The sequence below is a fragment of the Aquarana catesbeiana genome, linkage group LG01, assembly GCF_042186555.1.
Source record: "Aquarana catesbeiana isolate 2022-GZ linkage group LG01, ASM4218655v1, whole genome shotgun sequence".
Classification (NCBI taxonomy): domain Eukaryota; kingdom Metazoa; phylum Chordata; class Amphibia; order Anura; family Ranidae; genus Aquarana; species Aquarana catesbeiana.
The window spans coordinates 473,786,354-473,813,685 of NC_133324.1; the positions used below are offsets into that span (position 1 = coordinate 473,786,354).

The 27,332-nt window shown below is 41.6% G+C and overlaps 1 protein-coding gene across 2 annotated transcripts in view; it reads right to left on the reverse strand.

The window, feature by feature from the left end:
* Window positions 1–27,332, reverse strand: part of CORO2A (coronin 2A) — a 215,368-nt gene that overhangs the window by 57,496 nt on the left and 130,540 nt on the right. For both annotated transcript variants that reach the window (XM_073591256.1, XM_073591254.1), the window contains exons 2-3: window positions 20,145–20,345; window positions 1,869–1,985 (exon numbers count right to left, since the gene is read on the reverse strand). In XM_073591256.1, coding sequence (XP_073447357.1) covers window positions 1,869–1,985; window positions 20,145–20,345 — 318 coding nt within the window. The remainder of the gene's footprint in view (window positions 1–1,868; window positions 1,986–20,144; window positions 20,346–27,332) is intronic.

Genomic DNA, 27,332 nt, shown 5'->3' on the forward strand with positions numbered 1-27,332 from the left:
AAAGAGAAAATATCCACTGAGTAGCAGTTGTTCATGTCAGAGAATGGGCAGACTGATTTAAGAGGATAGAAAGGTAACAGTCAAATAACCACTCGTTACAACCAATGTATGCAGAATACCATCTCTGAACACACAACGCATCCAACCTTGAAGCAGAGGGGCTACAGCAGCAGAAGACCACACTGGGTGACACTCCAGTCAGCTGAGAACAGGGGCATGATGAAGTCACATGAGGTGTGACGTCACGCGTAGGGACGGGACAGGCATCTATGCTGATTGAGGCTTACAAGCTCGCCGCTCATCGGAGATAAGTTACTGTGTTACTGTTTTTTGTGAGTACCCTTACTTTTATCAATAAAAGCCGTTTTTAGCCATACTGTATTACACTATTTGAGACCTTCCTTCTTGTCATTTCCGTGTCCCCCTAACATCTGAGGGAACTATGCCCTGGGACTAGGACAGTGAGGATAGCTGAGGAATCCTAAGGATGGTACTCCCAATACTGGTCATATGCGTTTACCCTATTACCTTAAGGTAAGGGGCCATTACCTACCAGTGTGTGTGTGAACACGAAGAGGCGCACTATGTTTTCATCTGAGCACTGCACTGCAACTGATGCATGTTAGGAAGTCGGTGATACTTTATGAAGGAAGATTTTATACGCTGAAGCACTTTGATTGATTGGACATTTTTCTTTGCTGCATTATGTTTTTTCACCGCTGCACATAGTCACTTTGTGTGTTGCATGTATGCCACACGTTGCAACTCACCCATATATTGTATTTTTTGCACTTTATTAGGATTTGGCACTCCCACATTTGCTGCTATCACTTTGTTTATTTTATAGTGATTTGTTGGTATGTAGAGTCACTAATATTCATTAATTATTTCACACTCTATGAGTGCACTTGTAACATGTTCTTTCCATTGTTTGAGTGATTAGTTTTTCACGGTTTAGCGAGCAATCATTTTATTTTAGAGACTTTCTGTTACACTTCAGTGTACTCTATTAAATGTAATAGAATACATCTTTATTTTTATTTGCACTTTTGCTAAGGATTAGCGCAGCACCACTTATTCTAACTACTCACTTACCCATAGGGTCTGGTTGTACCCTATTCGGTACAGGCAGCTTTTCCCATCAGCTCTGTTCTTTACACACATGATAGCGCGGGAATAATTATATATACACCCCTGAGTATTGTTGCTGACCATGTCCTTCACTTTATGACTACAGTATACCCATCTTCTGATGGCTACTTCCAGCAAGATAATGCACCATGTCACAAAGTTCAAATCATCTCAAACTGGGTTCTTAAACATGACAATGAGTTCATTGTACTCCAATGGCCTCCACAGTAACCAGATCTCAATCCAATAGAGCACCTTTGGGATGTGGTGGAAGATTCACATCATAGATGTGCAGCCAACAAATCTACAGCAACTGCATGATGCTATCATGTCAGTATGGACCAAAATCTCTGAGGAATGTTTCCAACACCTTGTTGAATCCATGCACCAAAGAATTAAGGCAGTTGAAGGCAAAAGGGGTCCAACCCGGTACTAGCAAAGTGTACCTAATACCTAAAGTGACCGGTAAGTGTATGTCATCTTCAGAGCTTAGTGGCTATGAATACTGTCTGTAATGTCACTTTACTCCTTCATATACACTGAAGTGTTTTTCTTTAGCAATGAAATTTATTATGCAATCACAATAGGAATATTTCATGTAAAAATCAAACTGCTTTTGAGGGTTTCTATATCGATGATTGTGGTTTAAAATGAAAACTGTATGCATGAATTTTAGCCTACTATAATAATTTTAACAACAATTTTAAACAACCAGGCATATTGTCTTATTTACTTACAGATGAATCCTCAGAGCAGGAAGCAATTACGTAGTCATCAAAAGGGTTCCACTTGATGTCCAGCACATTCCCTCTGTGACCACAAACTTTGGGATAATGAGAATCAAGTTTTCCCGACTGCAATCAAAATATTATTCAGAGTTAGCTCATGTCACATTTTTATATTAGTTGTTTATAGACTATACAGTACCCTTTATAAGTCTTGGTGTAAAGTGTAACTCCAAATTTATTTATTTATTTTTTTAATAGCGTGGGGAGAGGCTAGACCAGTCTCTCAACCTTCTTAATATATGAATCCCTTAAAATATATATAATATAATAATAATAAATAAATAATATTATATATATATATATATATATATATATATATATATATATATATATATATATATATATTTATTAACATTTTATATAATTACTACATCACAGATAATGGTACATTAGTGTGATGGTTACTGGGAAGAATGCTCCTTACACTTGTGGTCACTGGGAAGAATCTCCTCTCAGGGATAGCTAAAAAGATCTGGTGATATATTATCTGAGAGGTAAAAATTGCTAATTGCTAAAAGAACCCTAGAGTTCCACTGAACATGGGTCAAGTAAGGCTGCGTTAGGCCATTAGCAAGTTTTTACTGCTGTGTTCCCATTTGAGAGAGTGAACCTTCTATTTTTATTGGTTACCGCTGTCACAGAGAAAGGGAGACATCTAAAATGTTCAAGTTTTCCCCAGAACAAATGATCAAAGTAAATCTTTCAATGGGGACACCTGTTCTGGGGACAACTGTCTAAGCTGGGAATTTCTTTCACACTGGAAAATTTACTTTCTGCTGGATCTCTGGGACAGGCAGTGAAAGGTAAATTTTGCCTTGGTACAATGGTACAAAAACAGAAAAAAAAATTAAAAAATCCACAAGAAAATAACATACATACACTTTACCCGCTTGTCAAACGCCTAACTTAGATTCAGGGCGGTAGTGCATACATGATCCGTGTGACCGCCAGCCCTGCTGTGCTTCGTTACAGCACAAGCCGATCAGCAGGTCCCAGCCAATGATTGACCGCCGAGGCCCACTGATTAGCTCCGGGTTTCACGGAATAGAGCTCTGCGATCGTCAACAATACAGAGCTCTGTTCACTGACAGGAGATCTAGCCTTTTTGTTTTTATTCCCTGCTAAGCAGAAAAAAAGAAAGACAAGATACTTAGTAAAAGCAGCACATATTACACACTGCAAGGCACACAATTAAACTCTTGATTGCTCCTACCCAGCCAGTGTCATTGTATTTGTGTCACTATTGATGTCAGTTAGTGTACCCTTCAGCCAGCATCAGCTAGTGTCAGCTTGCCAGCTACAAGTGGCTGATTGCTCCCATTACTAGTATAACAAAAAATAAAAAAAATTCCAGTATATATACACACCATAGTTTGTAGATGCTATAACTTTCTAAAAACCAAACAATATACACTTATCGTTTTATTTTTTTTATTTTTACCAAAGACATGTAGCAGATTACATTTTGGCCTACATTTATGAAGAAATGTGTTTATTTTTTATAGATTGCTTTAGAGCAGAAAGTAAAAAATATTGTTTATTTCTTTTCAAAATGTTGACTTTTTTTGTTTAAATAAAAAAAAAAAATCGGTGATTAAATACCACCAAAAGAAAGCTCTATTTGTGTGAAAAAAGAGCTATATATTTAATTTCAGTACAATATTGCATGAACCCGCAATTGCCAGTTAAAGTAGCGCAGTGGCGAATAGCAAAAAATGGCCTGGTCATGAAGGGGGCAAAGAGGAGGGCAAGTGGTAATGATTTTCACAATGAGTGATAATTGAGTACTAGAGCCTTCCTGTTTACAAGGAAATGTATGAAGCTTGCAGATTTGTGAAACAAAGGCATCAAGGGTGCAGCATGTCGACACTATCGTTATGCCTGCAGTGATTTTGATGTGCATTCAAGGCCAATAAATCAGAGGTATGCTCTTGCATAACAGAGCATGCGTAGATCTAACATGCTTTGAAAGAAAAAAGGAGGATACATCAGCTAGTTGATTTTAAATTCCTGTGAATATTGGCTAGTTTCTAAAATGGTACTACATTTTAAACCAAAATTGCCATTCAACTGCCAAAACCACACTTCTTTTTCTACTTATACTGCAGATTTAGACAATTATTATTAAAGAGACACTAGTTTAAAAAGGTATTACAGACTGTAATTGAGCCTGTCCTTGCTTGGCAAAAGTAACTTGGTATGCAAGGAGGAAAGTTGCAAAAGCAGAACATATAAAATCCTGATTTAATTTAATTCAGACTTTTGTATCATAAAAACCCAATACATTTTAGGGATCCAAATGGCCCCCTTTACTGGGGCTTTATCAACACAGACAACAAAGATTATAGAACAGGATCCTATTCTATGATCTCAGCTGCTGCTTTTTTCCTACACAAGCAAAGAGCCAACCTGCAATCACAACTCCTGAGAGATCTATTTAGGGATAACCAAGCAAACCCTCCTCACTTCTTAAAGTTTCATATACACTTCTAGTTTTTTTTTAGTTTAACCCAGAGTCTAATGAAAAAAAAAAAAAAAAAAACTGACAGCTCAGGTCGGATCTGCTGTACTAATAATCCAACGTTAGTACAGCAATCTCCCCTGCTGTGCTATTGTGTTCTGACAGGAGGATGGCCCCCACCGTCGAAACATTCGGCCCATGTATACTAGGCTTAAGGATGCATTCACATTTGAGCTGAGTGCCTTTGGTCAATTCAAGCTTTCTTTTGTGTGTTTGTATGGGCATTTTTGCAGGCATCAGTTTTTTAGCAAATGAAAAGCTAGCTAGCTACTAGGGGGGCGTGGCCAGCACGGTATGTGAGCAGACGTCTTGTCACAGAGCTCCCGCAGTTATCATGTATTGATGCAGTTCCCGGCATGGTATATCGTCCGAATATCGCCAGACAGCCCGGAGAGAATCTCCTCTACACTCTGCTCCCTTTCTGGTTCGTACAGAGGGCATGATGACCCGAGGACAGAGAGGAGAAGGCTCACGGATGGATCCTCAAAATGGCGCCACTCCGCCATCCACACAGAAGTGCGGTGCAGAGAAGGCAAAGGAGGGACTGAATAAGCAGCAGATATGCTCCAAGGATGGCTCCGCTGATCACCCTAAGGATATGAGGTATTTTGCTCATAAACTGACTGAGAAATCGGGTCTGACTGCAGCCCAGCCTCTGAGTGATTGCCCTGTACACAATGATACTGAGGAGGAGGAGGGAGAAAGAGAACAGGGAGCAGGCGCCATGATGGCTCAGGAGGATGACAGCGGTGTTCTAGCTGAGGAGCCTGAGGAACCTGAGGAGGAGGAGGGGGGTGAACAGCCCACACTGGCTGCCATTTTAAAAGCAGTTAATAAATGTACAGCCTCTGTTAATAATCTACAAGCACTCTTTGGTGGCTTGAAGGAAGAAGTCAGTCTGCTCAGGCAAGATATTCAGAAAATCCGAGAGCAGACTACTGCAGCAGAAAGCAGAATAAGTGAAATTGAGGATAAACTCACTCTGATGATCATAGAGTCCCAAGCCACCTCACGTTTAGCGAGAGCCACTGATACACGCGCTGAGGATTTTGAAAACCGTCTCAGGCGTAACAACGTACGCATAGTGGGATTCCCTGAGAAGGTAGAGGGTCGTGACCCCACACAGTTCATAGAACAATGGATGACTGATGTTTTTGGCAAGGAGGCTTTTACCCATTTATATGCTGTAGAACGGGCCCACAGAATACCCACAAGGCCTCTTCCACCTGAACACCCCCCTCGCCGGATACTGGCCCGCCTCCTAAATTATCGGGACAGAGAGATTATTTTGAGATTAGCCAGAGAAAAAAGGAACATCCAGTACAATGGCACGCGGATCTCAATTTACCCTGATTTCTCGGCTGCTGTCCAGAGGATTCGCTCGCGGTTTTCTGAGATTAAAAAATGCCTATACAAGTTGCAAGCCTCATACGCGATGCTATATCCTGCGAAACTCAGAGTCACCCTGCGGGGTCAAGTGCACTTTTTTGAACACCCTGCTGAGGCCTCAGACTGGCTGGATGCCAAAGAAAACGAGTTTCGCCAAGATCGGAGGCCTGAAGCGGAGATAGACTGACACCTTTAACACCAGTCCAGAGCTCTTCCTTATTCCTCCCTCAGCTGAGGGCAGTGCCGGAAACTTACATCGATCTTCTTTTCTTTCATTTAATGCGAGTTTGGAAATGTGATGGATCCTGGTGATGTACTTATTAATATTTACCAGGAACTATATTATTGCTGTACAGGACCCCATCGGGGGTCGGAGGGACCGGTTGTCCCACAAAGTTTTGTTATTCCTTTTGACACATTGGTGTCCTGGATTACAAAGAATGTTTGCCCTTCTGTGTGCTGAGTTCATATAGGCAGATAGCCTACATCAGAAGAGGCATCTACGTTTGGTTCACGCACCGTTGTGCGTTTCAAGGTACTTCTTCATACAAGTCTGTTCCGGAGCGCTCAGGATATGCCACCATACGGGTAGAGCTGCAGCTTACTTTCTCTCTTTCTGGTTGATTCACCAATTGACATTACTTTTCAGATATGACACGGAGGTCCCTTTCTCCCCCTTTTGTGGGAGTAAAAGGGGTAAGAAATGGTTTCCCCCTGCAAGTCACTTACTGGCCACTCAAAGATGATGACGGTGACTGTGCTGTCATGGAATATTAGAGGGTTGCAAGATCCTCTAAAACGGACTATGGTATCGTCTCTGCTAAGGAAACGCCTCCCAGCTATCTGTGCCCTGCAAGAGACTCACCTCACAACAGACTCTCTGTCATGTCTTAATTTTAGGTGGGTGAACAAGGCGTATCACTCCACTCATATCTCGTATTCTAGAGGCGTGAGTGTGTTGATACATAGCTCCATAGATTACAAGGAACTAGGTTCTGAAATTGATGAGGATGGGAGATATGTCTTTCTTCTATGCAAATTGTTTACTTTTAAATGTATACTGGCCTTTGTCTATGTGCCTCCCCCGTATAACAATCAGGTGTTGAGAGCCTTGTTGGCATACCAAATGAAGCATCCGGAGATACCGCTGTATGCCTTTGGGGACTTCAATAACTATACGGATCAGCTATTTGACAAACATCCACCTGTAGTAGGTGGGAGGGGGGTGAACTGTACAGCCCTTCTGAAATTTTTTGAGGAAGTGGGGTGGAAAGACCCGTGGAGATCAAAAAAATCGGGGAGTGAGACAGTTCTCTTGTTTCTCTAAGAGCCACTCGTCACTGTCAAGGATTGACCTGTGTTTATGTTCCTGTGAGGCTGAGCGATACATATTGGAGGTGCCCTATGCTCTCAGAAGTGTATTGGATCATTCCCCACTGATTGCAACCCTTGAGGTGCGCCCTCCCTCCATGGTAGCAAAGGCTCCATGGAAAATGAATGCATTTTGGTTAAATATCTTCCCTTCCCATGAGCACATAGAATCTTATATTACAGACTATTGGCGTATTCATGCCACCGATGAATTGACGGCCATAACCTGGGAGGCCTTTAAGGCAGTCCTGCGGAGCCTCTTCATTACTGAAATTCAAGCTATTAAAAGAAAGACACATGCTCAGAGGGAGGGAATAGAACACATGGCAGAAGACCTAGAGAATAAATTTATTGCAGATCCAACTCAAACTAACAAGGAGGCGTGGCTCTCGGCGCAAGATGCGCTGTATCGGAAAACGGCATCCACATCGGAGAGAAAGAGATTCTTTCATAAAACAGCATTCTATGAGGGGGAGCACACTGGACACCTGTTAGCAACTATTGCCCACTCCTATCAAACTTCCCCCTCTATTGGGGAGCTACGTACTCTCTTTGGTGGGCTAACCAACTCCCCAGACCAAATTTTGTCAGCACTGGTGAGATTTTACTCTTCCCTATACGAATCCAAACAAACGTACTCGTTGGATTCATTAGCTGAGCACATGGATAATGTCCAGTTGCCCAGCTTAACGGCGGAATCTAAGGTAGAGCTTGATGTCCCTTTAACCATTGAAGAATTGCAGGTGGCGACCAGTTTGTTCCCCAATTCTAAAGCTCCGGGAGACAACGGACTCCCCATTGAGGTATATAAACAATATGGTGAACATATACTTCCACACCTACTGAAGGTGTTTAACGCAGCGAGACAGAATGGTAACCTCCCTCAGTCAATGACCAGAGCAAACATAGTTCTGATATTAAAACCCAATAAAGATCCACTTGACCCGGGATCGTACCGACCTATCTCTCTTTTACAAAATTATGTAAAGATCCTAGCCAAGGTACTGGCGATTCGAATGAATAAAGTCATCTCTACCATAATACACTCGGATCAGTCGGGTTTATGCCCAAAAAATCGACTGCGATAAACCTACGCAGACTTTTTCTCAACATTCAATCCCCAGCAGACAATAAGAGAGATAGAGCATTGCTGGATGCCCACAAGGCGTTTGATAGCGTTGAGAGGGACTATCTATGGGCAGTAATGAGGAAATTTGGGATTGGTGATAGATTTATCACATGGGTACAACTGCTTTATTCATCCCCAGTAGTAGCTATTAGGGAAGGGGGGAGGATCTCGCCACCCTTTAAATTACATAGAGGTACGAGACTGCAGGGCTGCCCCCTGTCTCCCCTACTATTCGCTATGGCTATTAAGCCCCTAGCGGCCATTATACGTATTAATCCCTCAATACAGGGGTTTCTATAAGGGGATGTTCAGGAGAAGGTTATCATGTACGCTGATGACACCATGTTGCTCCTTGGTGATACGTCCACTTCACTGTCGGAGGCAATGAGGGTCATTAGTCAATTCGGGAAGTACGCTGGTCTAGTTATTAATTGGACCAAGTCCTCCCTTCTACTGTTAGACCGCGAACCATACCCATCCCAAAGGAATATGCAGGATATCCCGATCTCGACATACCTTAAATACCTAGGCATACAGGTTACTGCCCGTATGTTGGATTACGTCAATCTAAATCTAACCCCTTTAATCAATCGCTGTCGCGATCGAGTCAAAGTGTGGAGTAAGCTGAAACTATCCCAAGTGGGAGGATAAATCTAATAAAGATGATCCTTATGCCACAGCTGCTTTACATGCTTCACAACTCCCCAATAGTCATCACTTTGAAAAAATTCAGAATCATTAACTCCCTTTTCCGGTCATTCGAAACCTCCTAGAATTAAACTTGAGCAGTTACAGCGCCCCAAGGGCGGCGGTGGCTTGGCGCTACCTAATCCCTGGGTGTACTACTTAGCCTCCCAATTGCAACACATTGCAAGGGTCATACGGCCTAGGCAGGAATTGGAACTGAATCTACGGGACTCTTCGGCCCAACTACTCCAGTTCACATCAAAGAGAGAGATTTCAGATGGTTTAGAGGCCCTACAGTATAATAAATCCAACAAACTCTTCCCAACTTATGCTCTTATGCAGAAGATTTGGAATAAGGTCAGGATGCTCCAGGAGGTGAATGGGTTTACTAAATATAGCCCTATTTGGGAGAACAATCATTATTTGGAGGTAGCGAAATACCATATGGACTGAAATGGAAGCAGTACGGGGTGTCACACATGATACATATATTTAGAGATGGCAAACTGAGATCCTTTGCGGAGCTCAGAGAGGCCTTTCAGTTGCCGGTTTCTATGATTTTTTATTATAGGCAACTCAAACATGCGATAGATGCCCAGAAGGGTGCAGACATTTGGACCCTGGAGCCTACATCCATTTTTAATTTCCTGTTTGAAATAACTACTTATAAAGGGTTTATATCGGATTGCTATGCCATGCTATTAAATCTTTTTCTGAGGGACACACTCTTGAAAGTTATGTCCAAATGGGAACAAGATGTTGGCACATTTGAAGAAGAGCAATGGGAGGAAGCCTTGCAGGCAGTCCCCTTGTGCTCGTTAAACGCCGCTCAAAAACTCTCCCAGCTCTATATACTTTTTAGAGTACATTACACTCCCGCTAGATTAGTCCGTATTGGAATAGGCACAGACTCCACCTGCACCAGATGTTGCAGAGATCATGGAGATCTCATTCATCTCTTATGGAGATGTCCCAAATTGCACTTATATTGGAACAATATCATTGACACTATTAATAGGGTTTTCCAGGTACTGTTACCTTTGGATCCTAAACCATGCTTGCTGGGGATAATAGATGACCTCTTGATGGGGGATATCCTTAAGCAAGCTATTGGAAGAGTTTTGTTCCAGGCTCGTATGCTAATCCTCAGGCATTGGAAATTCAAGGACCCCCCCACAGTGCAGGAATGGATCACACAAATGGGGATCACTCTTCATATAGAAAAAAGTATATATCAGCATAGGGCACTGGTTCTCAACTCCTGTCCTCAGGACCCACTAACAGGCCAGGTTTGCAAGATAACTGAAATACATCACAGGTGATATCATTTGCTGCTCAGTGATTGCAGTATTCTAGTCTGCATCTCCCCAAGGTAATACATAAAACCTGGCCTGTTGGTGGGTCCTGAGGACAGGAGTTGAGAACCACTGGCATAGGGAGACATCTAAAAAATATGAGAAACTCTGGGCCCAATGGCTGGATGTGCCTGGTCTAGCGCCAGTAGATTTGGTGCTTGACCGCTTATTATAAAGCTCATGACCGTCAAATTGCTTAAAAAAAATATAAAGAGAAAACTACCTAAATGTTTGTACATGTATAGTGGAACAGGAGGAAGGTCATTGTGGCTATCTAAGTATTGCAATGTACTCTGCATTTGATGAGAGAGAGCTGTAATGTAATAACTGTGTCTTACTTGTATGATATGATCTGTACTTTGTGCGGTTTTGTTTATGCTCTGGAACTGTATGTAATAATTTCTTTATAATAAAACCCTTTCTGTTTGAGAAAAAAAAAAAGCTAGCTACTATGGAATACAAACGCATGATAAGGGCATTTTCACACAAATTTCAGGAGCTCTCATTGATGTCTAATGGGGCCAAATGCTTGATGTACAGGCACAGCTGAAAACCATGGGATTTTGTATGTTGAGAATTTGGAGCTTGGAGACAGAATACAATGAATGGGGCTGAAGACCTAACTTTAAGAAATCCAGTGCGCCACAACTTTCTTCTACTTGCTTGGCAAAGTGTCTTTTATACAGTTTTGGATACAGTGGGGTACAATTCCTATCTGGTAAAAAGGTTGCCCTCAGGACAGGAAGGGACGAGGAAATCTTTCTGAAAGCAACACAGACAAAAGTAAAAATTATTTAGGTTGAGTAGAGGAATGCTAGATTCTGTCAGATTTTTATGAGCGAAAAAAACAACATGATTCCCTCATCCACACATTCGAGTTGGATAGGGAAATCCTCCTTGCTGTGTCCTTGTATTCTGACTGCGGGGAGAATTCAGAATATGCAGATCAGTCCTGCAGTGCTGATTGAGCGGCAAAAATCCAACAGAGCGGTAGATCGACTTCTGTTTAACCACAGTGCCCACACACAGATCGAAATTAGTTCGGTCCCTGCTGGACTGACCAAATGTATGGGCAGCTTTGTCTGTCTCCCTGTAGCAGAATTTTCCCCAAGTGCTGTCTGGTAAAACATTGTTCTTAGAACAAGAAGTGAGGGGAAGTCTCTGTAATGCCGTGTACACACGAGCGGACTTTTCGACCAGACTGGTCCAACGGTCTATTCGGCGGACTTCCGACGGAATTTCCTAACGAACGGACTTGCCTACACACGATCACACCAAAGTTTGACGAATTCGTACTTGATGACGTAAAAATAAGGAAGTTCATAGTCAGTAGCCAGTAGCTGCCCTAGCGTCGGTTTTAGTCCGTCGGACTAGCATACAGACGAGTGGATTTTTCTACCGGACTCTGAAAGATTTGAATCATGTTTTATTTCTAGGTCCGTCGGACTTTTAGGGAAATAAAAAGTCCACTGGAGCCCACACATGATCGAATTGTCCGACGGAGTCCGGACCAAGTCTGCCTGAAGGTCCGCTCGTGTGTACGCGGCATAACGCAGCTCTGGATAGCAGAAAAACCTGACAAGGGTTCTATCTTTTCCCCACTCTATCCAACACTAACAGAAAAAAGGTTTTGGGTATAGATACATTTTAAAGTTACTAAACGATTCCTATTTTCACCTCACAGTCTTCGAAAATCAAAAAACAAAAGCTTGCAATAAACGCTAAACCTCCTGGGAAAATTTGTCCCCGAAATTGAAGCCTAGTAGTTCCATATGGCAAGGTCAGAGAAGCCTGTGGCGGCCAATAGAGCATTTGGGAAGGTTTTCTAACCTGCACAATCATCTTGTTTTCTGAGAAAGACAATTCTGGGCTGTTCAGTGTTACTACAAATAGGCTAGAGAGGAAAATTATAATCAGAACTACCTAAACAAATACTGTATATGGTGCAGGAGAACACAACCTTTTACATTTATTTGGCTTTTAACTTAACTCTAAAATAAGATTACAATTCATATCTGTTGCCTAGGGACAGTCCCTGTTTTGAACGGTCTGTCCCCAGGAAATGATCTTCCCTGACAGTGATCCAGTGCAGAGCGAACATTACATTAGGCAGGGCCTAGGCCACCCAAAACTGGTGCTTATGGACTCTGTAGCCAGTTGCACACGCATGTCAATACTCTTTCGGTGGACCAGTTTTCCTTTTCCAGTTTTTGGCTACAGAGCCCATCGTGTCATTTTGGGGTGGTCAAGGCACCTTTGCACTGTAATGTTTACACTACACTGCTTCAGGGTCATGCCTCGAACTCCACTTCTCAAAGAATCAAGGACGACACATGGAACATTGGTAAATTTTTCCTAAAAAATATACTTTTAAGCAGATATTTTTTTGAGTTCTATGGTTCAAAAGAGAAGAGAAAAGTCCCTCCCCTATATAGAGGGGTTCATTCAACAGGAGTCACCATTCAAGATAATACAATTTAATACAGGAGAATATGAGCAACAAAGCTATGTAGTACATTGTGATTATTGTTATGTATACAAACCATGTGTAAAATAAACTAAAGAACAGGAACTAGAATCTAAGGGTCAGTTCACACTGAGGCAGCACGACTTACAGCGTGACTGCCTCAGGCGACCCAGGACACGACTCAGCGGCGACTTGCAAAACGACTTCTGTATAGAAGTCAATGCAAGTCGCCCCCAAAGTCGTACAGGAACCTTTTTCTAAGTTGGAGCGACTTGTGTCACTCCGATTAGAACGTTTCCATTGCACAGAACGGGACGCTACTTGTCAGGCGACTAGGTCACCTGACAAGTCGCCCCTGTGTGAACTGGGGCTAAATGTTGATGACTGATTGAATACATCATGGCTACTGCAACAATAGAAAAAGGGAGGGGGGGGGTTAAAAAGTTTAATACAAGTAGGTAGATGGGGAAGGGGAGGGAGACTCATATCTCAAGACTGGCTAAAAATATTTTTAAAAAATTGTTAAAAAATGGCAGATTGGTGGGTTAATGTCAGAGTCAGTCCCAAACTCTTCTGAGCTCATGAAGATGATCCAGGTAGTCCACTTGTTCATGAATGAGACATATGTGTTGTGGTCTTGAGCTACCAATTTCATCCACACTGTGTGGCACAGTACTGTTACTGTTACACAGTACTGTGAGCCCCGTACACACGATCAGATTTTCCGAACAAATGTCGGATGTGAGCTTGTTAGCTGGAAGTCTGACCGTGTGTATGCTCCGTCGAACATTTGCTGTCGGACTTTCCGCCAACAAATGTTGGCTAGCAGGTTCTTAAATTTTCCACCAACAAAACTTTGTTGTCGGAATTTCCGATCACGTGTACACAAGTCCGACACACAAAAGTTCACGCATGCTTGGAATCAAGCAGAAGGAGCCACACTGGCTATTGAACTTCCTTTTTCTCGGCTCGTCGTATGTCTTGCGTCAATGCGTTCGCACATTTGTAATCTTTGGCCAACATTTGTGTGACCGTGTGTATTCAAGACAAGTTTGAGCAAACATCTTTCGAACAAAAATCCACGGTTTTGTTGGTGGAAAGTCCGATCATGTGTACGGGGCATTACTCAGTCATGGGTGATGGACTTTTGGTAGTATTCCAATATCTAGAAATAATAGCACTGCCTGCGCATAGGAAGAGTCATAAAAGAGTTTTTAGTTTTTTGGCTGCAGTGATGAAACTGGGGAAGGCAAAGAGCAATGCAAATTTGAGAGATAGTTTAACTGTAGGGGAGGAAGCTTTAAATAATTTTATTAGTAGAGGAAAATAAACTTCAAATACAAGTATACATATGGCACTGGTTTTGCAAAGCATTATGTTTTTCTGAAGAGGAAGTCCAGAAGTAGTTGCTTCCCATTATTTCTGTATGGCCCTATATGAACATAACAGCGAAGGAGCTATGATCATTGCTTTGACATATTCTACTGTGTGTTTAACCACTTAAGCCCCGGACCATTTGGCTGGCCAAAGACCAGAGCACTTTTTGCGATTCGGCACTGCGTCGCTTTAACTGACAATTGCGCGGTCGTGCGACGTGGCTCCCAAACAAAATTGACGTCTTTTTTTCCCCACAAATAGAGCTTTCTTTTGGTGGTATTTGATCATCTCTGTGGTTTTTATTTTTTGTGCTATAAATAAAAAAATAGCGACAATTTTGAAAAAAAAAAGCATTATTTTTTACTTTTTGCTATAATAAATATCCCCAAAAAATATATAAAAAACATTTTTTTCCTCAGTTTAGGCCGATACATATTCTTCTACATATTTTTGGTAAAAAAAAAAAAAAATCACAATAAGCGTTTATTGATTGGTTTGCGCAAAAGTTACAACGTTTACCAAATAGGGGATAGTTTTATGGCATTTTTATTAATAATTTCTTTTTATAAGTAATGGCGGCGATCAACGATTTTTATTGTGACTGTGACATTATGGTGGACAGATTGGACACTTTTGGCGCGATTTTGGGACCATTCACATTTATACAGCAATCAGTGCAATTAAAAATGCACTGATTACTGTGTAAATGTGACTGGCAGTGAAGGGGTTAACCACTAGGTGGCGCTGCAGGGGTTAAGTGTGTCCTAGGGAGTGATTCTAACTGTGGGGGGGCTGTGTGTGACACAACACTGATCACCACTCCCGATTACAGGGAGCTGTGATCAGTGACAGTGTCACTAGGCAGAACGGGGAAATGCCTGTTTACATCAGCATTTCCCCGTTCTTCCTCTCTGTGAGACGATCGTGGGTATCCCCACGGACATAGAGTCCGCGGGACCCACGAACAAAGAGTCCGCGGGACCAAGGAACATAGAGTCCGCGGGACCAAGGAACATAGAGTCCGCGGGACCCACGATCACGCTCACAAAGCTCCCAGCGGGCACGCGTCCGCAAGCCGCCTATTAAAGGGCAATGTACAGGTACGCGATTCTGCCTGTACATGCACTTCTGCCGCAGTATATCTGCGTGAGGAGGTCGGGAAGTGGTTAAAAGAGAAGTATAGGTTAAAAAAAACACACACACACACACACACACACACACACAAGCAATCATACTTACCTTAATGGCTGCAGCACAGATCTCATCTGCAGCTTTCCCTCACCGCCTCTAAGACCAGGAACTGAGCAATTAAACACAGCTGATCACTCAGTTCTTAGTCTTCAGCCTGCAGGGAGCTGGTGACTGTCAGTCATTGGCTCTCTGGTCTGCCCCTCCAGCGAGCACTGGGCTGTGGAGGGGGTGGGGGCGGAAGAGCCAGATCCCCGGTCTAGGCACACACACACGTCCCTGTTCTGCCTCTCAACATCGCGACCGCCGGCCACGAGCATGCCCCTCCTATCATGCTTGAAGGAGCCCACGTACAGCTACAACAGCTCGCGGGATCGTGCCGACCTGCCGCAGTATAATGACAGCGGCTGGTCAGCAAGTGGTTAACCCCCTTATGCAGCTGAGAACAGGGGTCATGTGATCACTTAAAAAAAAAAAAAAAAAAAAAAAAGGTACACACAAATGTTTTTGCCTTGCATTTCTATTTTATACTGAATCGGTTTTTCTACAAGGTTCACATTAGAGTTGTTATGATCAATCATTAAAAGATTGCAATTTCAATTCGACCCCCCCACACGATCTTAATCCAACATCTCCATGATTCATGTAAAAAGTGCTGAGCAGTTCCCCTGTATATAAAAAAAAAAACAAAACAAAAAAAAAAAAACAAACAGTCAGCTATGTTTATCAACAATATTGCTCAGCGCTGAAAGAGAGAGAAAAAAAACTTGTATCTTGTTTATTTACTTGTATATCTGTGTTTATTTATTTACAGATCAAAAAGATGAACTTCGGTCTGCAAATTAAGTCAGTTTAAAGCAACCTTGTCAAGTTTGATACATTGCTTCTGCGGGAGGTCACGTGATCTCCCCAGCTGACGTCAAAGGGAGATCACTGCCCCTCTCACAGAAGCAATGTCTCGGAGGTGTAAAGCGGCCGCGAGTCATGAGACCGGCCTGAAGACAGCTCTAAAGAGGTATTTGGCATGCTCATTTTTACAAAGGACTTGCATAGTGTGGTATGCCAGCCTCTAATAGAGGGGCTGGCAGTGAATAAAATAATAGACCTAACAAACACTTTAATGTTAGTATTGCTTGGTACAGGGTCCAGCCGTTGCATATGTCAGCTTGTGCTATTTCAGCATACTGCAAAGATGAATGATAATGACCAAAGAATCCATTGTAGAAAATAAGATTTCAGTTCCTTATTATCGAACTTTGATTTATTGTCACTGAGAGGCAAAAACACATTGAACAGTATGCATCCTAGATAATTGCAGTAGCAATAGTATAAGTCATAGTTAACATTTATGACAGAGTTTTAGGCTATGCAAACAATGTATTGGGCATAAAAAAATGTTTTCTAAAAACATGCAGCTGTGTTTTAACACGTGTATCAGATTGGTGGGCACCTTTCAAATGAAAGTCATACAACTACGAAAGTGTTAGAATTTTTTGTTTTAGCTTCCTCTGTCTTTTACAGTTAATGAAATCAGTACAACAAACTAGCATAGGCTGCAGCTTCTGGATACGTTCTATCACTGATCTAAGGCAAATAAAAAGTGGGTATAGTTAAATTGGGTGGGAAAGAGAATCCATTGTTCGAGAACTGAGGGAAGAAATGTTTTATTCATTATTCTGCTGGGTTACAAATAGTTAAAGTGATAATAAACCCTTACATAAGCCCACTAAAGTGACTAGCCTCAAGTGATGCACAGTGATGAAATAAATAGCAGTCCTCTCTCCTCTAAGGCCTGTCAAAGTACACAGAGCAAATCATATTTCTGAGCTTCCAGGAGGTAGGGTGTGGGGAACTGACATCACACACTGCACAGCACATAGCTGAGTGTAATCTGATGTCTGAGAGGAGGGGATTCACACACCCCCTTTACCCTGTCTCACTGGTAAATACATTTAAGGCTATCATCCACCTGCTGTATGCTATAGAGGAGGGTGGAGACATCACCATAGATTGCCTGGTGTTAAAGACAATTGTCAGAAGTGATAGATGCAGATTGAAGGAAGACTAGAACAGCCAGGATACACATTAGGTGCTATGTACTGTGGCAAGTAAACTTTAGATGGGGGTATGGTTTGTTCCATTTTTCAGAGGTTTACATCCACTTTAAAGCCCTTTGTCATGTCCACCCCTCCTCTTCCATGTCCAGTATATAGCTATACTTTGTATAGCTATAGGCGCTAGCAGTAGCCTGTCAGGGCTGGGCTCAGCCCTTCCTTCTCAAAGCTGGCCGCTCAGCTGTCGGCCAATTGCCAGCTCCTTTGTCGCCACAGTGACTCAACTGGTTGAAGATATCCTGCTCGTCAGTCCTGCCTACTTAAGTCGTCCAGTCCAGATGATCTCTGCCTTCGCCTTGGTCACATCTCTAGAGACGCTCGCCTGTGTTCTTGTTAAAGACTTGCTTGGCTGACATTCCTTCTGGTTCCAGATTCTGCTTGCTGTTCTACTATGCTCATCTCTGGCTCCCTGACGTTTTGGCTTGTCTGACTATCCGTTCCGGTTCCTGAAATCTGGCTATGTTTTGACTACGTTTACTCTGTTTACCTTTAAATTATTATTATTAAACAAGTGTGATTTAACTGTATTTCTGTCTCAGTCTGATTCATGGTTTCTGACATGGGAATGCTCTCCGCTGGCAGAATACCATAGCGAAGCGGGGGGGAATCTAGGGATTTTCTTTCCTTCCACACATGGTAGAAGGAAAGAAAATCGTATGGTCTATGGCCAGCCTTATCAGGTATGGTGGCACCTAAGCTGCGTAAAACAACAATCAGGTGAACACTGCAGGCAAAACAATCAGGTACTGACTGTGAATTTAAGAATTAACACTTCATTTTAACCACTTCACGCAAAACGACGTACCCGTACATCAGTACTTTGACAGTACTTTGACAGCTAGCGGCCATAACCCCGGTATTTTCAGGAACGCCGTGCGTTTCTCTTTAGGATAAAAGTGGTCTCCGCCGCGGATTTGCCGTAAGATCACTTTTATCGGTGCCGGGAGAGGTGCCCACCCCCTCCTGCCGCGCTCCGATCGTCTCTGATGCTTACCGGACCCACCGGTATCGGCGGAGTCGATCGCGTCCTCCCCAGAGGATGCCTGGCTGCCGACTGAGGGGAAGATGGCCCCTGCTCGGCTCCATGGCATGGGAGGGTGGAAGCGACGTCAAACATCACTTCCGCCCATAGCTCTTAAAAGGGGTTGTAAAACCACGTATTTTTTCACCTTAATGCATTGTATGTATTAAGGTGAAAAAACTTCTGACAGTGACTTGCCCTCTAGCCCCCCCTCGGCGGAGACGCGCTGGACCTCTCTGTCCAGGGTTCTCAGCTCTTGATTGAATAGATTGATAGCAGCGCAGCCATTGGCTCCCGCTGCTGTCAATCAAATTCAATGACGCGGGCGCCGGGGGCCGAGTCCTACACTCTGCGTCTATGGACGCAAATGCTGGACTCGGAAGCACGCCCGCAAGGTAACCCCCCAGGAGAGCGCTTCTCCTAGGGGGTTATACGATACGGGGAGGAGCGCCGCCGGGGGACCCCAGAAGAGGATGATCGGGGCCTCTCTGTGCAAAACAAACTGCACAGTGGATGTAAGTATGACATGTTTGTTATTTAAAAAAAACAAAAAAAAAACAAAACAAAGCTTTACAATCACTTAAAAAAAAAATTCTCATTTTAAAGCAACTTTTAAAAAAAAAATGTATGCCATTTTATTGTAAATATGGGATCTGAGGTCTTTTTGACCCCAGATCTCATATTTAAGAGGTCCTGTCATGCTTTTTTTCTATTATAAGGGATGTTTACATTCCTTGTAATAGGAATAAAAGTGACCCAAATGTTTTCTTTTTTTAAAGTGGCAAAATAAAAAATTTTAAGTAAAATAAATAAAAAAAAAGAATGTTTTTTAAAGCACCCCGCCCAGACGAGCTTTCGCGCAGAAGCGATCACATATGTGAGTAGCGCCCGCATATAAAAACTGTGTTCAAATCGCACATGTGAGGTATCGCCGCGATCGTTAGAGCGAGAGCAATAATTCTAGCCCTAGACCTCCTCTGCAACTCAAAGCTGGTAACCTGTAAAATTTTTTAAACGCCTATGGAGATTTTTAAGGGTAAAAGTTTGTCGCCATTCCACGAGCGGGCGCAATTTTGAAGCATGGCATGTTGGGTATCAATTTATTCAGTGTAACATTATCTTTCACAATATAAAAAAAAAAAATTGGGATAACTTTACTGTTGTCTTATTTTTTCATTCAAAAAAGTGTATTTTTTCCCCAAAAAATGCGCTTGTAAGACTGCACAAATACGGTGTGACAGAAACTATTGCAACGACCGCCATTTTATTCTCTAGGATGTTAGAAAAAAAAATGTTTGGGGTTCTAAGTAATTTTCTAGCCAAAAAAAAAAAATTTTAACTTGTAAACAACAAGTGTAAAAAAGAGGCTCGGTCCTCAAGGAGTACACAGCAAAAAGACAAATCTAATGTGTCAAAACACTTTTTTAATTAAAAAAAAAAAAAAAAAAGAATGCTTTTGGCTAAGGTATGAGAGGAAAAGCCAACAGATGGCCTCAGCGGAGAGTGTAAATGGTCCCCCTTTTCAGGAATCTTGTGTAAACGAGACCCAACTCCAGAGTAGAAGCATTGTCAGTAGTTCCATCACTTATAAAAGTTTTTTTCTTACCTGGTGTATAGGAATTACAATAAAGGCTCCTCCACCCGCACATTCAGTCACTACAGCAATGAAAATTGGATTTACAGCACAAAAATGGTTGTCATGTACACTTCTTGTGATATTCACATTGTCATAACAGTTCTCTTTGTTTGCAGGCTTTCCAAATACATGGCGATACTTTGAGCTTCGATACTGAGGCTGCCATGACATCTGTGGAAAGAAAACAACAAATGATTGGAGCAGTCTTAATAGCACTGACTGAACAAAGGAAAGAAAATAAGAGCATAAATCTTCAAAAAATGTAGATCTATCCCCTTTCGGGTTTTGAGATATGGGCTTTACTTGACAACTTTAATCTCATGTACACTGGATGTTTTTACAGCTGCTTCTAGGGGCGTCAGGCGTTTTTTACAGCTCAACATAGCTAAACGTGTTAACGCTGTTTACGGCGTTAAGCCACGTCAAACGTTTTTAACCTGTAATAATTGGATTTCGGAGTGCAAAATAGAAGAGGGCAGAAAAATAATGCTAAACGCTAACGCAGCTAAACACGCAATAACGCCAATGCAAAACGCTTCTAAAAGTGTGTTTTTACAGCCGCTTTTTCTTGGCGTCGGTACTGGCTTTACAGATCTTTTTTTTTTTTTTTTTTTTAACGCCCTGTGTACATGAGGCCTAACAGTTATTTTTCCCAGCAAGACCTGGCAGGATTGAGTGATGGAACCACTAGCTATCAGACCTGACTGGATGCCTTTCAACAGGATGTGTATGGGAAAATTACTCCCGCTCTGGTATTGTATTCTGATAGTGGGGAGCCTTCTCCGCTGACAAAATACAATGATCATTGCTGCAAGTTATAGTCGGCAGCTCTGATCACCAAGTCACCAAGTCAACCGGCCTGCCCATACAAGGATGGAAAATCAGCCGGTTCAGCAGGGACTGGATACATTTCTATCCAAGTTTGGTCAGCTTAAGGCTGGCCATAATTTGATCAAGATCCGCAATCTAGGTGGATAGAGGAATCCTCCCCACTGAGCGACCATTAGATTGATCTCTGTTGAGCGAAAGCAGCAACACATGGATCGAAAATTCAATCCATCTATGGCCAACTAAGATACACTAGAAGGCATTTTGAGATTTCCATTAGTAAACAGTAGGTAAATACATTTGTAAATATACAGTATAAACTCAATCTCTTAAAGGGCCAGTTCACACCACATGCAGTCCAGTGCATTTTATTTCTGCATCAAAAACACATAGAAAGTAGGTTATATGGTTTTCAATGGCATAGTTCACACCAGTGCTTGCAGTTCCAGTGCGTTCCAGAAAAAAAGTAGAACATGCTGCATTTTTCCTGCACTGGAACGCTGTAAAAAGCATAACAAATTCATGGGAACGCACCGGAACGCACATAAACGCACCAAAAATGCACTGGAACACCCATGTTCTTATTTAAGGTTAAGGGAAAAAAAGGGGGGGGATGCACTGAACTGCATCAAAAAGGCACCAAAAACGCACTGGAATGCATCAAAAACGCACGTGCAAAAAAGCATCTGGAGCGCATTTGGACTGCGTTTCAATGGTGTGAACTGGCCCAAAGGAAAATATGTATGTATGTATGTATGTATGTATGTATGATCACCTATTAATAGAAAACATAGATAAGGCAGAAGTTCGAACACACGCAAAAAATATTATTCAATTAACCTTTGTCAATCTCCCTGAGGGCAAGTAGCATAGCTTAATAATTCTTCCCGTCCTTCCTCATTACTTCAGTGGAACTAGAAGATGTATTCCTATGGTAACTGCCATATAAATGTTATGGTGCAATCAAACCTTTACTCCCAAAGGAATTCATGCTATTTTTACTACTAATTATGTGCTTACTGGATCAAGAGGAGGTATTACCATCATTGTACTTATTAACCATACAAGTCTGCTACAATCACATACTGGTCTCATAAAAGTGAGTATATACTGTATGTGTATTCTGTTATTAATCATCCAGAAGGCTAGGGAGCTTTGGTTTCCAGGAAAGGGTCTCTCTGTATTTAAGGTGCTGTGTGACCATAAATCATATGCAGTATATTCAGGACACAGATTGCAATAAAAACTTTAAAAGTGTGCTAAAAATACACTTTATACCTACCATACAGCAGCTGGGACTGGTTTTTAGGGGACCCTACACGGTTTTTCCAGACTTTGCCAGTCTACTCTTAATGCTCCCCTTAGCCTATGCAAGCAATACTTTTGGTGGCTTTTCATAGATAAGTGCGTGGTCATTTGTTGTATGCTTCACAGCTGCCAGTGCAAAACATTTGGTCTTCAGATATTAGTTGCTCTGCCCAACAACAGCTTTTACAATTTGTCCTTACAGCCGTTGTATGGCTTCCCATCTTACAAGAGACACCTTCTACATAGACTTTCTAAGGCGGTGTCTCTGAAATCTTGCACCTGCCCCTGGCCTGCTCATTGAGATTAGTGGCTGTAGATTAGGACATGTGCTGGGGAACCACATTACATTATATGACAAGACTTTTTGCAGGATTTCAACTTTTTATTGAAATATTCTATAAGTATGAAAAAATGTCTGCTTGTAAAAGCAATAATTGTAGACTCCACAACAGGCAGGGAAAAAGTAGAAAATAAAGGCAAACTTCTAAATGTGTTTCTGATTGGTGCTGCAGGAAATATTCAGCATGTCGCCAAAAATGTTGGTAATGGCAGGTGTTTGAGAGACAGGGACATATTTTTTTCATTCTATTACTTCTCACACGTCAATGATCTCTTGTAGCTATGAGGTGTGGCAGAGTAATAATGCCATCAAGCTGCATGCCTGAATCAATTTCAGATAAAAATAATCTAAAGGCGGGGATTGTTGATCTGTTCAAGTAAGCAGGTTTTCTCTACCTGTATACACAGAGCATTCACAATCAGTGTTTGAAGTAACTTGCACATACTTTATTTTCAAAAATGTTTTTTCTTGTATCATAAATGACCATGTAGATGGTGGTCAAGGAGTTGCAGATATCCATTTGTATCTGGTTACATGCATTTCATATGGGGGAGCTATGCTAATGTACCTTGTAAGGCTACATGAAAAAAAAAATCAGCTTTTAGAAGCATTTTTTCTTTTTTTATGCCTATCAACTAGGGCTGCAACTAACGATTATTTTCATAATCGATTAGTTGGTCAATTATTGTTTTGATTAATCGGTTAATAACCTTAAAAAAAAGTGTGGTGTATAATTTAGTTAATATGTAGTTTAAAAAAAAAGCAATTTATTCTTAAATATCTCTATGCAGTGGTAAATATAAACAACCAACTATATGGTTAGGGAGCAAAATATTGAATCCACTCCGAGAATAACAGACAGAAGAGATATACTGTATATACACTATTAGAAGAGAAATACAGTTTGTTGGGCAGATTAAAAAATACAAATTGCTGCAAAATGCATTTCTGCAGCTTCTCCATTGAAGTATATTGAACCAAAAAAGCACCGTTTTGCGTTAAAAAAAAAAAAAAAGTCCTTGACCCTTTCCAAATGCGCAGCAGCTGAAAAAAAAGCATAGATGTGAACGTGTCCCATAGAAAACCATGTTAAATGAACTGTAGTGTGTTTCTGCAAAAAGCACCAAAAAACACAAAGATGTGAACCAGGTCTGAGACGTTTAGTAACATAATGGGGTTAAAAAAACTAAAATTAGCCCTTTATAGTACAAAAAAAAGCAAATAATCGCTACTGTAAGGGGTTCATTTTTTTACTGTAGAACTGTGAAAGTAATATTTACGGTAGCGATTATTTGCTCTTTTTGTACTATAAAGGGCTAATTTTATTATTTTTAACCCCATTATGTTACTGGCCGATTAATGGATTATGAAAATAGTAATCGATTAATTTCATAATCAATTAGTTGTCGATTAATCGATTAGTTGTTTCAGCCCTACTATCAACACAGCTCAGTATTAGTCAATGTGTTCATAAACATTGTAGTATTTATATTTGTATTTTAGGGTAGCTTTGGTTGCATAAAAAAAAAAAATACACCACAACTGTGTTCAGAGAGAAGCATACTGGCATAATTTACGCATGTGCATGCATAAAAGGGCATATGAGCATAGTTTCAGCCTAATGGCTAGAATAATTTAATGTTCTAACTAACAGAATCAAATTATGTGCATATGCCTTGCACACATCAACATGCATAAATACGCACCAGATTAAGTATTTTTTATGGTGGATTTTTCGGCCAGCTCCTGGCAGAAAGATAATGTGTAAATGGGCAAATTTAATATGCCCATGTGCACGAGGCCTAAGGTTTACTTTGTTTCAGAGAGCTTGTCTACCTACTGTAAATGGGTGTTAAGTGGCAATTCTTCTTAGCCAGGTTGATGCAAGCCAATATAAGTCTACTAAAAACAAGCTCTACCCAAAACCAATACTTTACCTTTACATGCTCGAATGTACATTGAATCTACATCAGGCATGCTCAACCTGTGGTCTGTGAGCCAAAAGCGACCCAAGGAGCCATTTGTTGTAGCCAGCGACCTCTAACCTATGGCAACCCACACAGCCTCCTTTGGGTGTACGCTCCTCTACTGAATGATTGCTGGTCCTCCATAATCCTGACGGCTGTAATACACAAGCTGCTGCAGAGCCCGCCAGGAAGTCGGCACGGGGCTGCGTTAATCACAGGCAGTGAGACATTTTCCCGATGTGGGGCTGCAGAGATTGGGAAATGTCTCACTGCCTGTGATTAGCACAGCGCCGTGCCGACTTCCTGGTGGGCTCTGCACGTGGGGTGTGCGAACACGCTGGAGCATATCCTTACTGATACAGTGAAGGCTACAACACTGGTTCAGAGCTTTTTGTCTGGCCACACCTGAGAGCGAGGGATTAATGGTGATCTACCACTGTAACTGTGATTAAAGCGGTAGTAAACCGCAGGCTTTTTTTTTTTTTTTAAACATGCAGGGCAATGTCATAATGTGCTAGCATGCAACTTACCTTAGAATGAAGCCCTCCAACGGCAAGCTGTTACCGCTGAAGGTGCTTCCATCTTCACCTGGTCTTCTTTCCGGGTTCGCAGACTCCAGCTGCATAAGTGGCCGGAGCCGTGATTACGGCACTCCCGGGCGTGCGCGCAGGAGCTGCCGTTTATGGCACAGGACTCTGAAGGAGGGGCACGGGTATGCTGTTCCCTCAGAGCGCATGCGCCAGTAAATATCTCCTAAGTGGTGCATGTTTAGGAGCTATTTACCGTACCTGTAGGTAAGCCTTATTATAGGCCTACCTATAAGTAAAATTAATGCATGGGAGTTTACTCCCACTTTAAACAGTGGGTAAACATCCAATGGGGATTGGTCCCACAGAAAATGATGATCCTGATTGTTGTTAAAAAACTTCATTATGCTATTCAAAATAAAAAAAATTCAAAGTTCTGAACCATTTAATTTATGGTGACCTGCGACTGGTTACCAGATCATTTAAGTGGCCTGCTCTCTTCAAAAGGTTGAGTAACCCTGATTTAATGTTGACTCATCCGTGGATGAATCTAGTGGTCAATTATTCAGATTATGCAGCGCTTGAAATGAATGATCCCTGTGAAGATTCAAACTAGCCTTAAAGAGTAACTACAAATTTTGCTGAGAAAAAAAGCATTCCCCTTTCAGTGATCTATGCAATGATTTTAACAAACTTTGTGGCAAATTCCTAACATTTGTTAGTCCAAAGAAATAGCCATTTGTTTGTTTGTGTCCATGTGCAAAGTGAATGTGAATGGGGGTGACTTTTTCACTATTGATCAACTGTTGCACTTGCAGAGGTCCAATGAAGAGAGTAGCAGAGACTGTATCCGTTTAGACACGATTACCCCTTTTGGATTATCTCACCAAAAATGAAATTTTTGTTAAAGAGGATGCTAGGATGCCAAATAATCTGATTTGTATCTTAGTGCAGACTTCTGGGAAAATCAGTGAGCCAATCATAAAAGCAGGGAATTACATTTCTGAGGTCTGTCCTGTGCACCATCTGTGCACAGAATGCCTCTAGGTTGTCATTATGAACTGAATTTTACAGAAAATTATAGTGCTGCAGATAGAAAAGTAAAAGTAAAGTATATTTAATAAGAGAGTTACCCTTTAATATCATTGATTTACCAAGGAAAAATAAACTGTTCACTATGAAAGAGAATTTTCTCTTAGTTTAGTGAATGTGGTGAAAAAAAAAAAAAATCTTGTGCAAGGAAAAGAAAAAAACATTTTTTTGGTTACACATGATTGGATGATGGAAATCATCACAAACTTTACTTCATTTACCAAGCTACAGTATCTCACAAAAGTGAGTACACCCCTCACATTTTTGTAAATATTTTATTTTCATGTGACAACACTGAGGAAATGACACTTTGCTACAATGTAAAGTAGTGAGTGTACAGCTTGTATAACAGTGTCAATTTGCTGTCCCCTCAAAATAACTCAACACACAGCCATTAATGTCTAAACCGCTGGCAACAAAAGTGAGTACACCCCTAAGTGAAAATGTCCGAATTGGGCCCAATTAGCCATTTTTCCTCCCCTGTGTCATGTGACTAGTTAGTGTTACAAGGTCTCAGGTGTGAATGGGGAGCAGGTGTGTTAAATTTGCTGTTATCGCTCTCACTCTCTTAGGCTGGCCATACACTATACAATTTTCTTGTTCAACTTTCCTTTAGATTCACCAAAACCATATAAAATTAGGTCAAACCTAATCCCTTTCAATTTGTATGTCATCAGGCAGGCACTTGCACTACATAATTGAAGGTAAATCTAAAGGAAATTGAATAAGAAAATTGTATAGTGTATGGCCAGCCTTATACTGGTCACTGGAAGTTGAACATGGCACTTCATGGCAAAGAACTCTGAGGATCTGAAAAAAAAAAAAAAAGAACTGTTGCTCTACATAAAGATGGCCTAGGCTATAAGAAGACTGCCAAGACCCTGAAACTGAGCTGCAGCATGGTGGCCAAGACCATACAGCGGTTTAACAGGACAGTTTCCACTCAGAACAGGCCTCGCCATGATTGAACAAAGAAGTTGAGTGCACATGTTCAGCTCAGCGTCATATCCAGAGGTTGTCTTTGGGAAATAGACGTATGAGTGCTGCCAGCATTGCTGCAGAGGTTGAAGGGGTGGGGGGTCAGCCTGTCAGTGCT